This window comes from Charadrius vociferus, unplaced genomic scaffold (assembly GCF_000708025.1).
Source record: "Charadrius vociferus isolate BGI_N301 unplaced genomic scaffold, ASM70802v2 scaffold838, whole genome shotgun sequence".
Taxonomy (NCBI): Eukaryota; Metazoa; Chordata; class Aves; order Charadriiformes; family Charadriidae; genus Charadrius; species Charadrius vociferus.
In genome coordinates this window covers 240384-255227 of record NW_009649487.1, presented here as the reverse complement: position 1 = coordinate 255227, position 14844 = coordinate 240384, and the positions used below count along the sequence as shown (strand labels likewise).

Here is a 14844-nt window from a genome sequence, read left to right as displayed (position 1 = left end):
CTTGGCTCCGGAGTACAGCTGGCCTCCACGGAAACCCTGCGTGGGATTTCTCTGGGGGTGGTAAGTAACCTTCTCGGCCGACCACCTTTGTGAGCGAGGTTTATGTTTGATATTAAAAAGACCCCCCTCGTCTGCAGACCGAGTTTCCATCCTCAGAGTAATTGTTTGCTGGAGTTGAGTGGCTCTATAAAAATAAATGCCGTATTGGTCTTTTCTGCGGGTTTCTAGCCTCTGGATGGAGGTTTCCAAGTCTCCCTGCTTGCTGCTGCCTTGCAGCGACACCTGCTGCGCAATTCTAGGAGGAGAGTGGGTTTCCTTCCCAGGAAAGCGGTCCCTTTTCTCTGGGAAAGCTGGCGGCGAGGCCAGCTTTGGCTTTTAAGGTGGGAGAAAAGGAAGTGGGGAAGCGTGCTCCTTCCTCAAATAAAAACATTTCTGCGGTCCACAACTTCTCCAACCTGGCTCGACCCGTAGCAGTGATGCTTTTGTTTTGCAAACTTCTTCCAGCCCAGCTTTGGGTGGGAAATGATGAAAAGCCTGCTGTTGCTCCTGGCACAAAGCTCAGGAGAAGTAACGCTGGTGTCTGCCTGCCCCAGAGTTTGTCTGGAACAGGGAAGAGGCATGTCCCGCTCCCCGTGCGGTGTTTTGGGGAGCCTCCCTGGCCGTGGAGGGAGATGTGGGTACCCACACGCCGGCAGGACATACCTGTGCTTGTTGCAACCAAGAACTGCCACGGAGTTGGAGAAATGGGCCAGCTTGCCTGTTTTCGTCCCTGCTAACGTGTTGCTCTCTGTCTCCAGTTGTAGGATTTTGGCAGAGCTGGCCATGATGTTATGGTTCGTGGTTGGTGCCCTCTTCCCAGCGCTGCTCCTGGCCGCACCGCCCCCCATAAACAAGCTCGCCCTCTTCCCGGACAAGAGCGCTTGGTGCGAGGCAAAGAACATCACCCAGATCGTGGGGCACAGCGGCTGCGAGTCCAAGTCCATCCAGAACAGGTACGGGTCCACCCTCAGTGCAGAGCTGGATGCAGCTGATTTCCATTTACAGATGGCACCAGAGTGGCTTTGGGGACTGTCACTCACACAAGAAGCCAGGCACAATGTCCTCCCTCTGCCCAGCCACCTTCTGTCTGTCCTACTGGAAGGTCAAATCTCCTTCTGCTTTTGTTAGGAACAGCAGGGAGCTCCCCTGAGCCCTCATCCCTCTGTTGTCTTTGCAGGGCCTGTCTGGGACAGTGTTTCAGCTACAGCGTCCCCAACACCTTCCCTCAGTCCACAGAGTCCCTGGTTCACTGCGACTCCTGCATGCCAGCCCAGTCCATGTGGGAAATTGTGAGTATCCCTGCCTGCTCCACGGTTCTTCCTGCGGGGCCTCGCTCAGGGGCTCTCCGCTCTGCTCTGCCACCACTTTTGGGCAAATCCTTCTCCTTCCCGGAGATTTTCCCACTTGTAGTTTCCTTCCAGGGTCTCTCAGGTGACTGTACCCTGTCTTGAGACGCCTGGGTGGAAGGGGCTGCTGGAAGCAACGTGACTGCTGTGATGAATGATGCATTTATCACTCTGTTTGCAGAAGCATCCCCCGTCAGTCCCTGCATTATTCATCCTTGTGCTCATCCCGCTTGCCTGCTTTCTCCACCACTCCCTTTGTCACCTCCTCCCACTTGGGAGTTTTTGCCTTCTTCGATGTCCAGAAGTGCTTCCCACAGCCCATCTGCCGCTCACCCTCAGACCTCACGCTTTCATGCCACCATTGATCCTGGCAGAGCCGTAAACCCTGCCTCCGAGGCAAGCCTGGGCACCCAGGGAGCTGGGTTCAGCCCTCTGCTTTGCTTTCAACTCAGACGTTTGGGCAGATGGTTTAGCCCAAACTATCTGTGATGCTCAGCAACGTGTCTTGTGGGTGGCCTTTGCAGCTACCACCGATATTTCTGTGCCAGTAGTGCCTGGGAAAAGTGTCCCACTTGAGTCAATGCATTTTCCCCGGTTTCTCTGCAGCTTGTGATCTTGTGAGACGTTCGCAGAGCGCTCTTGCCCGCAGCAGGCTGGCCATCTGGGCATTGAATCTGCATGCTCACTCACTGTGTCCTCATCCTTCAAGGCACCTGGGAGTCCTGGGGGACAACAGGATGCCCATAAGCCAGCAATGTGCCCTGGTGGCCAAGAAGGCCAGTGGCGTCCTGGGGTGCATCAAGAAGAGTGTGGCCAGCAGGGCGAGGGAGGGCATCCTCTGCTCTGCCCCAGTGAGGCCCCATCTGGAGTATCGTGTCCAGTTGTGGGCTCCCCAGTTCCAGAAGGACAGGGAACTGCTGGAGAGGGTCCAGCAAAGGGCTACAGAGGTGATGAGGGGACTGGAGCATCTTTCTGATGAGGAGAGGCTGAGGGAGTTGGGGCTTTTTAGTCTGGAGAAGAGAAGACCGAGGGGGGATCTTGTCAACGCTTATCAATCCTTCAAGGGAGGGTGACGGGGGATGGGAACAGTCTGTTTCCAGTGGTGCCCAGTGACAGGACAAGAGGGAATGGGCACAAACTTGACCATAGGCAGTTCCATCTCAACCTGAGGAGGAACTTCTCTGCTGTGAGGGTGGCAGAGCAGTGGCAGAGGCTGCCCAGAGAGGGGGGGGATTCTCCCCCTCTGGAGCCATTCCCAACCCGCCTGAACGCCGTCCTGTGCCACTGCTGGAGGTGCCCCTGCTCTGGCAGGGGGTGGGATGGGGGAGCTCCAGAGGGCCCTTCCAACCCTGACCAGTCTGGGATTCTGTGATTCTACCCAGGTGACGCTGGACTGTCCGGGCAATGATGAAATCCCCAGGGTTGACAAGCTGGTGGAGAAGATACTTCACTGTAGCTGCCAGGCTTGCGGGAAGGAGCCGAGCCACGAGGGAGCCCTGTTCAACGTCTACCTGAACGCAGAGGAGAACATGCCCGCTGAAGGTCCTAGCCCCCATCACTATGCCCACCACCAACAGGAGGTGGAAGAACCTCCTGCCTCCAGCCACCACCATCACGAGGAGGAGGGCGAGGAGTGACCTGGCCCTTGTGGACTGTCCTTGCAGCCGGTGGCGCGGGCAGGGGGTGTGTGCGAAGGGAGAGGGCCGGGGTTTGGGGAGGGAGGGGGGTGGTGGAGTCTTTCCTGTCTAATAGCTACTACCCTCACGCTTTGCTCTCCACGACACCCCCGGGGCTGGAGGAACGTTTTGAGGCACAAACAGGGCTGAGGGGCAGATGTGGGGCTGGAGCTGCAGGGCGAGAGAGGAGGGCTCGGGGTTTTCTGATGCAAAACTACTTGCACATAATAGTAATAATATATTGAGAGGAGCGGGAACCTGGACGAGGGGGTTTCGGTTGAGAGCAAGAGCTGAGCTGGGCTCCCCAGGGGGTGTCTGCAGGCTCCTGAACCTGCTGTGGAGCCCTTGCTGAGTCCTTCTGGGTTTTTTCTCTTGTAAACGGCTCGTACCTGGGGTGGAGGAAGAAGGGATGCAGCCTCTCCACAGTCCCAGAAGAGATGCACATCTCTCCTGGGGCATGCAGGACCGGGAGCATCCCTGCTTCCTCCTATCTGCCCTGCCTGCCTACGGACATGTGGGCTCAGCGCGGATGCGCTGTTCCTCCTGGCACCCACTGGATCTTAATTCGACCCCGACCCCCTGGTATTTGGTAGCTCTTGGGGAGTGCTTTGCCCCAGGATGTGCCTCTGGGGCTGCGTGTGTGAGGTTGCTGGGACCCGTGGTGGTGAGAGCCCTTACCTTGCTGGTCCTCAGGGCCACCACGGAGCTCCCTGGGGACGAAGGAGCCGGGGCTTCACATTTTGTGGCCCTCAGGGGAAGGCCAAGAGCAGGCTTGCGCTGGGGTGGTGTGGGTGGGAGCCAGCCCCTCTCCTCCCTCTCCCTGCTGCACTTTAATGGTGGTGGAGGGAGAAGGGGGATGAGTGCCGGGATGCCCAGGTACCTTTGCAGGGGACGGCTCATGCAGGGCTGGGGAGGCTCAGGGTGGGGGGACGGCTTTGGGCCCCTCCTGCTACCCTTTTCTCTCTGTTGTATAAAGCTGATTTCTTTGGCGCTGTCCTGACAAGAGCTTCCAGAGCTTGTAATCAATGCCTCCCCCTCCTTTTTACAAGTTTGGTTGGTTTGTGTTGGTTTTTTTTTTTTTTTTTTTCTTAAATAAATTAGTTCTGACTTCCATTTCTCAGTGCTCTGATGCCTGTCTGTTTTTTGGCAGTAGGCTCCTCAGTGCTGACGAGGGAGAGGACGTTTACACCAGGACACCAGGCGGGACGGCAGGGCAGGAGGGTACAGGGGATGGGAGAGCGATGGTTCCCTTTAGCTTTCTGCTGCATTCATTTTTTTAGGAGGAGGAGGGAGAGCCACTGAAAGGAAAACCAACCCCAAATACTCAGCATATGGGCTGCATGTGGACATGGGGAGCCTGCGCATCAGCTGTGGCCCAGGCGTGGTGGCAGTCAAGGGCCCCTTGTCGCTGCAGCCTGGAGGTTTAAGGGCTGTAGGGTCCCGCTTGTGTGGGAAGTGCGTGGGGTCTCTGTGGGATCGCACAACCTTTATCAGCTCTGTTGCCACTAGGTGACACTCTTGATCCAGCGCGTTTCGTGTCATCCAGATGTTCCTGGCCTCCAGGAGTTCCTCTGGAGTGGAGAAAGAACTTGGACATGGACATGGACATCCCTTCATGGGTGAGGAGGGGACCCAGTTGCCTTGGTGGAAAACCAGTGAGCTCTTCCCAAGGGTGTTCGGATCAAGCGTTCCCTGGGCAGGGCAGAGGGTGCCCTTGCAAATCTCGCATCCCGCTGATGCCGGTGTGGTCGTGCCCTCAGAAACGGATCAGATGATGCTCCCTTGTCTGAGCCCGAACCTGGGGGAGGTCCCGTCTGCTCCCGCAGGGGCAGGAGGCTGTGCCGTGCAGCCAGCTCTTTGAGTCCTGGGCTCTGGGGGCTCCGTGCAAGTTTGGAGAGCAGCTCTCTGGGTGGTGAAGTGGGAGAGGGTTTGCGTTAAGGCAGCAATTGCCACAACGAAGGACCCCAGCAGGGGTGGAGGTGTTCTGTGCATTAAGATAATTTTTTTTAGGCTGTGAAGTGTCCTCTCAAGGACAGGAGCTTTACGGGAGAGCCAGGAGGCAGGAAAAGGTGGAGAAACCCATGTTGTCACTGACCACCATCACGTGGCCCTTTTATTAGTGTACAGTGAAAACAGGAGCTGGGTTTAGCAGGGGGACTGTTCCTATAAACTCCAGGAGCTGCAGTTCAGGGTGTTTGGAGCAGGATGTCCCCACCTCCTTTTGACACAACCTGAGCTTCAGTGGAGGCAGAGAGTTGAGGGCTGTTTTGCAGATGAAAACACCAATCTTTTAAAGGTAGCTAGCCAGGCTCCATCCTAAATCTGCCCTAAGGAGCCATCCCAGTTAAAGGATGGGATGAGATCCTGAGAGTAGATTGCACTATTGGAGGCTGCTGTGTCAAGCCCTGGACTGCCTGGATGTCCTCACCAAGGTCTTTCAGCTTTCCAGTTTCACTCACTCCGCCTCACCAACCCTTTTTTTTGCCATGTTTACACTTGGGTGGCTGTTGACAACCTGGTTTTGCTTTCCCTGCTAGTGATACTGGAGAGCAGAGCTGGTGGAAACCATGATCCTCTGCAGATGTGTCCAGAAACGCAGCGCAGGGAGAGAGCACTAACAGGCCAGCAGAGCTGCCGGAGCAGAGAAGCTTTTGCAGGGGCAACGGTAGGATTTGGACCTCATTTTAAGGCAGATTTTGTAAAAGACATTTTACATCGATCAATTCAGATTCACTTCCCCAGCAAACACATCCAAACGAAGCGTACAAAACCTCCCACGTGCCTAGCTGTGGCGGACACGCTCCTGATCCAATCTCCTTCTCTGAAACAAAAGCTCCGGAGATGAACTGAGATGCTGCTCAGGTTGGGGTGCAGCAGGGCTGAGAAGGAAACATGGCTTTGCGCTGTGGCATGACTTCCTCGCTGAGCGCTAGCGCGGACCCAGCTGGGATCAATCTGTGCTGCTGCACTGATTTATCCTAGCCGGGGAGGCTGCCGCAGTGTGGGCTTGGGGTGGGTTTTCTTGCTTGTTCCCAGCACAGATGGGACGAGGAAGTGAGGGTTTCCTGGTACAAGTGCTTTTCTAAAGAAACCTCCTGCTGCGATCAGAGCCTCGCGTGTGTGTGCTCTGCCCTGGGATGCCTGCCAGGACGGAGTGACGCAGAGGTGGCCGGGGAGGTTTGGCTGGGAGCATCCAAGGAGAGGGTCCTGGGGAAGCAGAGGGAGGGCAGACGCCGTGCACAAACTCCCAGGAGAGCTTGTCCTGCTGCGAGTGACGGCAGCTGTTTCCCAGTGAACAGCTTTCCAGTGGCACGGAGATCCTGGGGGAATATGGGCTGCGTATGGGCCGGGTCCGTGCACAGAGGTGAGCCCTGCTTTGCGTCCCTTGGTCGAGAGACCTGAATTGCCCGTTCAGCCACTGAGAAAAGCAGACAAAGTTGTTGAAAAAGTGATTAGAAAAGTAGATGTTGGTAAAAGAGACAAATTTCTGTTCCGGGGCGGGTGGCTGGGGCAGCGCAGATGGCGCTGGGGGTGCAGCGGGACAGGGCTGGTGGGCGTGCAGCGTGCACAGCTGGCGCTCGCCCGCACATCTGCAGCAGCATCTTCCCAGGGGAAGCGTGTTAACGAAAGCTTCGGTGGCGGCGCAGGGAGGAAAGGGCGATGTCTGGCCCTGTCCCGCAGGGGTAGGTGCCAGGGGCACAGTGGAGACACACACACGGCTCTGCTTTGTGCTGGAGTCAGTGCCCTCACCTCTGGTCTCCCCCAAACAGAAATTTCAGCCATTTGTTGGAAGAAAAAAACCCCTTTCGGCAGCTGGGTAATTAAAAAAAATCATTGGTGCCTGCCAAGCACCCCGAGGTATTGGCTCTGACATGTGGAGGTGGTAACATGGGATACCTGACACCACTTTGAGATTCTGAAGCATCTTCTGAACTAGATGAAGGGATGAAGAAGCCAGCGGGACCTGCTGGGTCCTCTGATGCGTTGCCTCCCCCTTGCCAAAGGGCAAGTTGCTGTGGGTCCATCCCGGGTTGCCCCTGCAAAGACACAGACCTGGGCTGCACCGAGGTCAGCCCCAACAACCCCGGAGCGTAGGGGCAAGACCCCTGGCTGTCCCAGCGCGGGTGCAGCCTTTTCCCTGAGCTTCTGCTCACACCCTCCATCCCTGGCTGCAGATTGCTGGAAAATCAGCCAGCAAGTCCTTTCTGGCTGCTTTCTGAGCAGGTTGCGTGCAGGTTTTGTTGCTTTTTATTTGGCTTTGCAAAATTTTGCTTTTTATCAATCGGTGTGGAGGACGGAGCCTGGTGCTCGGTGCCGCCGGCTGGGCCCCGCCGCAGACCCGCTGGCCCGTGGGCCACTGCCCGCCTGGTAGGCAAACGCAGGGTCTCCGGCGTGCGGAAGGGAGGCAGAGCGCGGTGCTGGCTGTCTCTTTAAGGTGGAAAAGGGAACTCTCTGGCTGCCACTTTGTGGAGTTTAGACCAGATCCCTGTTTTCATTAGCATTTCGTTTCATTTCATCTCCTCCTCTCCACCCCCCCACCCCAGCCCCACCTCCTCCGAATCAGCATTTCTGCCTCTTTTTCTGTGCATCACAGAGCGGCAGGTAAAAGTCTGGCTGGCACCTGCGCGCACACACACGCACACACACACACACTCACGCACCCCTGCATGCTGGACTCACCTCTACTGGGGGAGAGACACCTTCCCACGCTCCTGCGTGTTGCATCTTCCTCCTCACGGAGGAGCTGAGCTGGGAGCGTCCCCGTACTCGCCTCGGGGCTGCTCTGCCTCTCCTTTCTGTCTCTGGCTGCAGCAGCAGCAGAGCTCAGGCACGGAGGAGCTCGGTGGGATCCCGCTGCCCCAGGGGACAGAGCTCTGCAGGTAGCCAAGCCCAGCTGGGGGGCAGAGAGCCAAGCGTCGGGGGTCCAGAGCATCCCCAGCATCTGGAGTATCCTGGGATCCAGAGCATCCCTGTCATCTGGAGCATCCTGAGGTCTGGAGCATCCCAGCAGCCGGAGTATTCTGGGATCCAGAGCATCCCTGTCATCTGAAGTATTCTGATGTCCAGAGCATCCCAGCGTCTGGAGCATCCAGAGCATCCTGGGGTCCCGATTAGTCCCTGGTCCAGCACATCCAGAGCATCCCTGGCATCTCAGGCATCCTGGCACCCAGAGCATCCCCAGCCTCCCCAGTGTCCAGAGCATCCCCAGCATCCACAAGCCGTGTCCAGGGACATCCCAGTTCAGAGGGATTTGCAGGGACAAGGAAATGTGAGTAACGGGGAGGGGAACCTCGCTGCTGCTGATCGGCTCCTGGGAATGTCACTCTGCCCTGGTTGCCAGTGAAGAGAGAGAGAGGGGGAAGAGAGGGAGAGGAGGAGGAGAGGAGAAAGGAGGACGGACACAGAGCGAAGACGGAGAGATGGTACTTCTTCCCCTGGAGCTGGCTCCAGTGATGATCACCTAGCACAGCTCACGGCCGGAGAAGGTCCCCCCAGCTCCAGAGTCAGCCCCGCCAGCCGGCTCCTCATGGAGGGCGATTTGGGGGCCCCCAACGCCAGCGTGCTGGGGGAGCGCTCACTGCTGGTGGGGAGCAGCTGGGTGGCCGCTTTCCTCTGCTTCATCATCCTGCTGACCACAGCGGGGAACTTCCTCCTCATCCTCCTCATCGTCACCCAGCGCTCCCTCCGCAACACCTCCAACTACTTCCTGGTGTCCCTCTTCATGTCCGACCTGATGGTGGGGCTGGTGGTCATGCCCCCTGCCATGCTCAACCAACTCTACGGCCGCTGGGTGCTGCAGGGTGACTTCTGCTCCCTCTGGTACTCCTTCGATGTCATGTGCTGCAGCGCCTCCATCCTCAACCTCTGCGTCATCAGCCTGGACCGTTACCTGCTCATCATCTCCCCCCTCAAATACAAGCTGCGAATGACCTCCTGCAGAGCCCTCTGGCTCATCTTGGCCACCTGGACTTTGGCTGCGCTGGCCTCCTTCCTGCCCATCAAGATGGGCTGGCATGAGCTGGAGTTTGAGGTCCGGTCTCCAAACATCACCTCTCGGGCAGATGAGGACCAGTGCCGTCTGCTGGTCAGCTTGCCCTACGCCTTGGTGGCCTCCTGCCTGACTTTCTTCCTCCCATCTGCCGCCATCTCCTTCACCTACTGCCGCATCCTCCTAGCAGCCCGCAAGCAAGCGGTGCAGGTGGCTTCCCTCGCCTCCAATGTGGCCACCACCACCACCACCGACGAGACCACACCACAGGTAAGGTGGTCACGGTGACGTTGCTCCTTGCGGACCCCCCTGGTTTGGTGCCTTCAGGAGAAAGGGCTTTGGCAACTGCAGGGAGGGGTGTTTTGGCAACATCCACCTCCATGATGGGAGGATGGCTGCTCTGCGGTGTCCCCGGAGGTGCCGCGTGTCTTGTCCCAGCGATGGGGCGCTTTTAAGCTGCTCAGGAGCACGGAAACAACATAAGCAGAAGAGAGAAATAAATTAGATACAGGCGAAAGTGCTCAGCAGCGCAAAATAAATGCAGTTTCTCCCCCCTCTTGGCTAGCGTCATCCCGAGGGGTTTTAATCTTATCTGACTTTCCACTCGTAAATCTTGGCCGTAGTGGGCGTGAGACATATCGGGGAGAAGGAGCTTAAATAAGAGCAAATACCAAATTCTGGAGAGGACCTTTTTTTGAACAGCCCGCTTCTATTTTTGTTACCTGCTCTATAACAGGAACCGCAAAATACCTCCTTACTCGATCGCTGGTTAAACCAGTGTGTGTGTGTTTTTTATAACTGAAACGTGGCTGCATTTGTTTGTATTTCTCCAGGAGAAGGTAATTGCCACTAAACCTAACAGCTTTAATTCCTCGTAATAGGCTTTATTGACCTCATATCCTACAGAGACAAGACAAACTCAATTGCCTTTAAAATACCTTGATTTAGTTTGTTGTTCTCTGTCTTTTAAGAAAGGAGCCGGGACTCTCTGACTGGGGCAGTGCTCCCGCTTTCAACGGGAAAATGAGAATCAAAAAATAAACAGATAATATCATGAAATGTTTCTTTTTCCCCACGGATGCGTAGGTTTTGGGACTCTACAAACACAACCTGCTGCAGCCCTGCGGTGCTGCTGCGCTGGGGGGACCGGGGGATGCTCAGGTGCTTTGCTCTGCCGTGGAGAACCGACATCCGCCCGCCGTGTTTCAGCAGAGGCGAGTGTCCCGACAGATTCCGGGGAGCCCCGAATCGGCTCTCGGCGAGCAGAAAACAGGGTGTCAGCCAGGGAGCCCTGGGGTTTCATCTTTTTAACCGGGTTTTTGTTCTCTTTTTGGGCAGGAAGCTGAGTGGCAACGGGGCCTCATTTAATTACGGCGGAGGGCTGAGATAATAACTTAATTTTAGATTGCAAGAGCGGATGGAGGACTGAGTTAGTTATGGTGTCTGTAGGCTGAAACGTTTGGCATCCTGCTTTTAAAAATATAATTAGTTTGCCGCTCTAATCAGCAGCTAGAGCTGCCTCTTTAGGGCATGCTTTATCCTCACCAAAACAGTGACTGAGTTGGATGTTTCTGTAAAAGAAGCATCATAAAGCAGTCAAAAAAAACCCCAAACCTCTCAACGTTGAGGGTTTCTATTGCTTCCTCTTCCTGATTTATGGTTCATGGACTGGGGTCTGCGCCACCCTCCTGCCCCTCGCAAGAAGGTAAATATCAGCGGGGTTTTTTTGCAGGGTTTGCAGCACCAAACGTCACTTTTCTTGGGCGGGAGGCTGGTGCCGGTGCCGGCAGCTCCGGCCCGGGGAGAAGCGCTCGCTCACTGCTCCGTCTCCCGCTGCAGGATCCCTGCGCCCCGAGCCAGCCCGCAACCGGCAGCGAGAGCAGGAGGTTCGCCAACAAGCACAGCAAGAAGGCGCTGAAGGCCAGCCTGACGCTGGGCATCCTCCTGGGCATGTTCTTCGTGGCCTGGCTCCCCTTCTTCGTCACCAACATGACACAGGTAAGCACAAATGTTTGTGTTTGTTTTTTTTTAATGTTGGGTTTTCAAAAGCTTTTCCCTTTGAATCCAGCTGGGTTGGAACTCGGGTGCCTGCAGGTCTTGCTGGAAAGCCTCTGGGACCAAAGATGCAATTTCCCCAGGGAGCAACGGGAAGGAAAAACCCTTCGAAGGGTTTTTGAAGGGTTCCTTTGAAAGGGTTTTGAAGGGTTCCTTCGAAAGGAAAATGTTGGTGTGCCTGGGAAACCACTCTGGATTGGGGCCGAGGTGGGAGACGCTGCTAACCCTTGCTGTGTCCCCCCACCAGGCAGTCTGCGGCTGTGTCCCGGCCGGCTTCTTCGACGTGCTCACCTGGTTGGGGTATTGCAACAGCACCATGAACCCCATCATCTACCCGCTCTTCATGAGGGACTTCAAGAGGGCCATGGGCAAATACCTGCCCTGCTGCCGGCGCTCGGGGGAGCCCCGTCCCAGCGCCATCTCCCTCTCCATGAGGAACTCCAACAGCGGACCCCGCGCCGCCACGTCCCTCAAGAACGTCCTCACCTTGCAGGCAGAGACGGACTCAGTTGACTCCGGAGCGTTGGGGAATGAACACAGCCTGCTGCCGGCTGGCGATGGCCCCTGCGCTCTCCCGGCCCCCAGCACCCGCTTGGTCAACCTCTTCGAGGTGGAGCCCCTGGAGGCAGAGCTGCAGCCCAAGCAGCTCGGCACTCCCGTGGCCTGAGCGAGAGCATCCCAACGGGGGATTACAGACCTCTGTGTGCTGGGAAGGATCCTCCAGCCCCATGCAAACTCTCCGGAGGGACGATTTGCAGCAAGACGTCTCCCTGCCCACGCAGAGCTCATTGACACCCTCATCAAACGCAACGTGCATCTCCTTGGAGAAGACATCGTCACCAAGCACTTCTGCGGGTAGGTTTAAGTAGTGCAAAGCCACGTTGTACTGCTGAATTAATCTGCCTTGTTTCTCTCTCTTTCCATCCTTCCTTCACTCGCCGTCACCAATCCCTCACCCTCCTCCGAGAGCCGTGGCCTTTTCATCTGCGGTGAGTCTGAACCTTGGACTCCAGACCCTTCCGCCTGCCTTCGTCTCCCTGGACTCAAACCAAGGCTTGGTTTTCGGCTTCCACTCACACAGCTCGGCAGATCCCCTCTGGCTCACCAAGCGCACCGAGAGGACCAGTGGAAACCACATCCCCTCACTCACAGACAAGAGGTTTGGGGCTGCTCCGGTCCACAGAGCATCGCGTCTTCTTGGAGTTTCATTTCCTCGCCCAATTTGGAGTGTTACCTGTCTGGGTTTGCTGCGAAAGCAGTGAGTTGCAACACAGTGAAACCATCGTGTTTAATGACAAACAGCCTGTACTACGGGGGATTAAATTCCATGCGAAATGTTCAACGCTGCTTTTTGGCTGTTCAGCACAGGTGTGGGTGTTGGGCTGGTCTGTGGCTCTATGGGTGTCCCGACAGCGGGAAGTAATGGAACAAGCTTCTCTTTAGATTTCATCCTACAGCTTCCTATTTTTGGCATATGACCATCATACTTTGCTCTTACAATCCATCAATTTTTAGATGATGCAATTAGAAAAGATAATTTTTTTCTGCCTTCAAAGAATCTAAACGAATATTGTCTTTTAAATGACAACGCCAGCCCCCCCCGACCCTCCTCAGAGCCATAAGCTCTCATACGTAGGCACTTAAAAAAACCCAACCAAAACAACAAATGGTTTTGGGAAATTCTTCCTCAAGTGCCTTTGGGCTGCAGAGAGGGGTCGGTAGTTGGTTGCTGTGCCCTCCCTGGACTCACACCCTGCCAGCCTCGCTGCCTGTTTCCGAGCTCACGCTGCTCAGTTTAATTCCACTCCTGAAGCTCCTGACGGAGTCCAAAGCATCCCGAGGATACGGGGTGCTGGAAGAAGCAGCCACGCACCAATCAAGTCTCATTAGTTTTCTTTCCATGTTGCCCACGTATGTTCCAGAACTGAATAACAAGTATTTTTGTGACTAACTTGTCATTTATTTGTTACAAATCCCCTCGCAAGCGACGGCTGGCCCGGCAGTCAGTGATAAGTGACTGTGACAAACGGAGGACTGAGCACAGGTTCGAATGTCAAACCGGTTAATTCGTTTTTGCCACATATCTGTGGACAGATAGCTTGGGGTCGGTATCAAGCACAAAGATGAATATGTACATCTTTCCACAAATGGCTTTATATAAAAACATACTTTGACTACAACTCCAGTTAAAGAGGAGTAGAAAAATGCACGATGAACTCGGAAAGCCCATTAGGTACCCGCGTCAGCAGACACATCCGTCAGGAGACAGAGAGATGCCTCTTCAAGCCAAATGTTCAAAAGCAATAATATGTGACTCTCTCACTGAGCCAATTCTTTGTAATAAGGTGTTTGCTTGTGGACAAATCCTCTGATGCAGTAGAGAAATCGTATCCCGTATTTTCTGCAGCCAGCGGCATCACCGGCTGCCCGGTGAAGCAGGCCCGTCCCGGCGGGACCCCCCAGCCTGTCTCAGAGATGTCTCCCGTCGCTCTGCAGCGACGCACCGCGCCAGAAACAGAGCAGAACAGGTCCGAGCCCCCGCGGCGGGAGGAACCGGGGCGAGGAAAAGCCGGGCACCCTAGCCAGAGTTGCTGTGCATCGCCAGGTCGCGCTGCCGCCCCCAGAAACGGCCGTGTTTTCAACTTTGTGAGAAATAACCTGCAGGTAAGGTTTGCAGAAAGCCGGGGAGAGACAGGAGAGGTGGTTATTGAACCAGCTGTTGGGATGGGGAGTGGGGAGGAGGACTCTGTGTGAGTCAAAATCAGAAGCTGCAATTGCTCGGTTCCCCCCCTTATGATTCCAGGAGACCTTCCAGACCTGGATGTGGGAAGGTATTCATACAAACCGGCACTTGTTTTCAGACAGAAAAACACAGAGGTCTTCTCAGAAGGGGGTTTATCCCCTCGCAACGTTCCTGCTAGATGCGTTTTCTCGGGCTGAGCAGCAAAATAGGGCAGAAAAGGACCTTTTATGGAAGATGTGGCTCTGTCCCGTACTGCTTTGGAAGACTCTGCATGGCAGGGGATGTAACGCAGGGTCCCTCCTTCTGCTCTGAGGGGGAGAAGGGAGTGGATGCCAATTCGCTTTTATGGAATGGGGTAGAAATCAAACAGATTCATGTTTATCCTATGTCAAGTATTGGGTTTATTCTAAGCCAATTACAAAATACGTCTAGAGGGGGCTTTTAAGGCTGGAGATGTGTGTGGGACACAAAACGAAAGTCTCTGTGGGTTGCTGGCTTGCAAAGCCTGGGAGGAAGTTTCACAAAGTAATAAATCATAAAAAGCCCACTCTGTTTCTTCCGCTGTCTTTCACCTAGGGACTCAAAGCGTGTTTCTAATAGTAATGAGGCCTCCCAACACTCATCGCCCTCAGCTCGCAGATAGGGAAACAGCCTTGTCGATTGGAAAGTGCCCAAGCCCTGGCAGCAAACCTGCAGCAGATGGGGGAGAGAAGCCAGGTAGCCCGAGCCTCTCGCCTCCCCCGTTAGCAGAGCCGAAGTGCAGGCGCCGAGACATGCGTAGCCGGGCAGCCGGAGCCTGCAACGCACCTACTGACCTGAAACCCAAACCCCAAATCGACCGCTGGTGGAAAAATGTTTTTAATTTCCTAATGACGAGCCCCTCTCCATGATACGCTTAAAAACACCGACAGAGCTACCCGTTTTCCCAAGAGTTATATATCAGAGACACAGTCCGTCATGGTGACAGCTGCTTCCCTCAAGAACAGACCCAGTTTG

General features: G+C 55.4%; 2 protein-coding genes across 2 annotated transcripts; both read left to right on the top strand.

The window, feature by feature from the left end:
• Window positions 1-791: 791 nt before the first annotated feature.
• Window positions 792-3044, top strand: LOC104290809 (neuroblastoma suppressor of tumorigenicity 1). The gene is made up of 3 exons (XM_009889968.1): window positions 792-992; window positions 1217-1328; window positions 2768-3044. Exons 1-3 carry the CDS (start codon window positions 823-825, stop codon window positions 3020-3022), a joined length of 537 nt encoding a protein of 178 aa, XP_009888270.1. The 5' UTR covers window positions 792-822; the 3' UTR covers window positions 3023-3044.
• Window positions 3045-8588: 5544 nt separating this feature from the next.
• HTR6 (5-hydroxytryptamine (serotonin) receptor 6, G protein-coupled) lies at window positions 8589-11772 on the top strand. The gene is made up of 3 exons (XM_009889967.1): window positions 8589-9320; window positions 10890-11048; window positions 11353-11772. Exons 1-3 carry the CDS (start codon window positions 8589-8591, stop codon window positions 11770-11772), a joined length of 1311 nt encoding a protein of 436 aa, XP_009888269.1.
• Window positions 11773-14844: the final 3072 nt, after the last annotated feature.

Bases quoted from the DNA above. Each gene is read 5' to 3' on its own strand.
- LOC104290809 (XM_009889968.1), top strand. From the start codon at position 823: ATGATGTTATGGTTCGTGGTTGGTGCCCTCTTCCCAGCGCTGCTCCTG. The intron at 993-1,216 runs GTACGGGTCCAC...TTGTCTTTGCAG, and splicing joins TCCAAGTCCATCCAGAACAG to GGCCTGTCTGGGACAGTGTT. The intron at 1,329-2,767 runs GTGAGTATCCCT...GATTCTACCCAG, and splicing joins CCCAGTCCATGTGGGAAATT to GTGACGCTGGACTGTCCGGG.
- HTR6 (XM_009889967.1), top strand. From the start codon at position 8,589: ATGGAGGGCGATTTGGGGGCCCCCAACGCCAGCGTGCTGGGGGAGCGC. The intron at 9,321-10,889 runs GTAAGGTGGTCA...CTCCCGCTGCAG, and splicing joins CCGACGAGACCACACCACAG to GATCCCTGCGCCCCGAGCCA. The intron at 11,049-11,352 runs GTAAGCACAAAT...TCCCCCCACCAG, and splicing joins TCGTCACCAACATGACACAG to GCAGTCTGCGGCTGTGTCCC.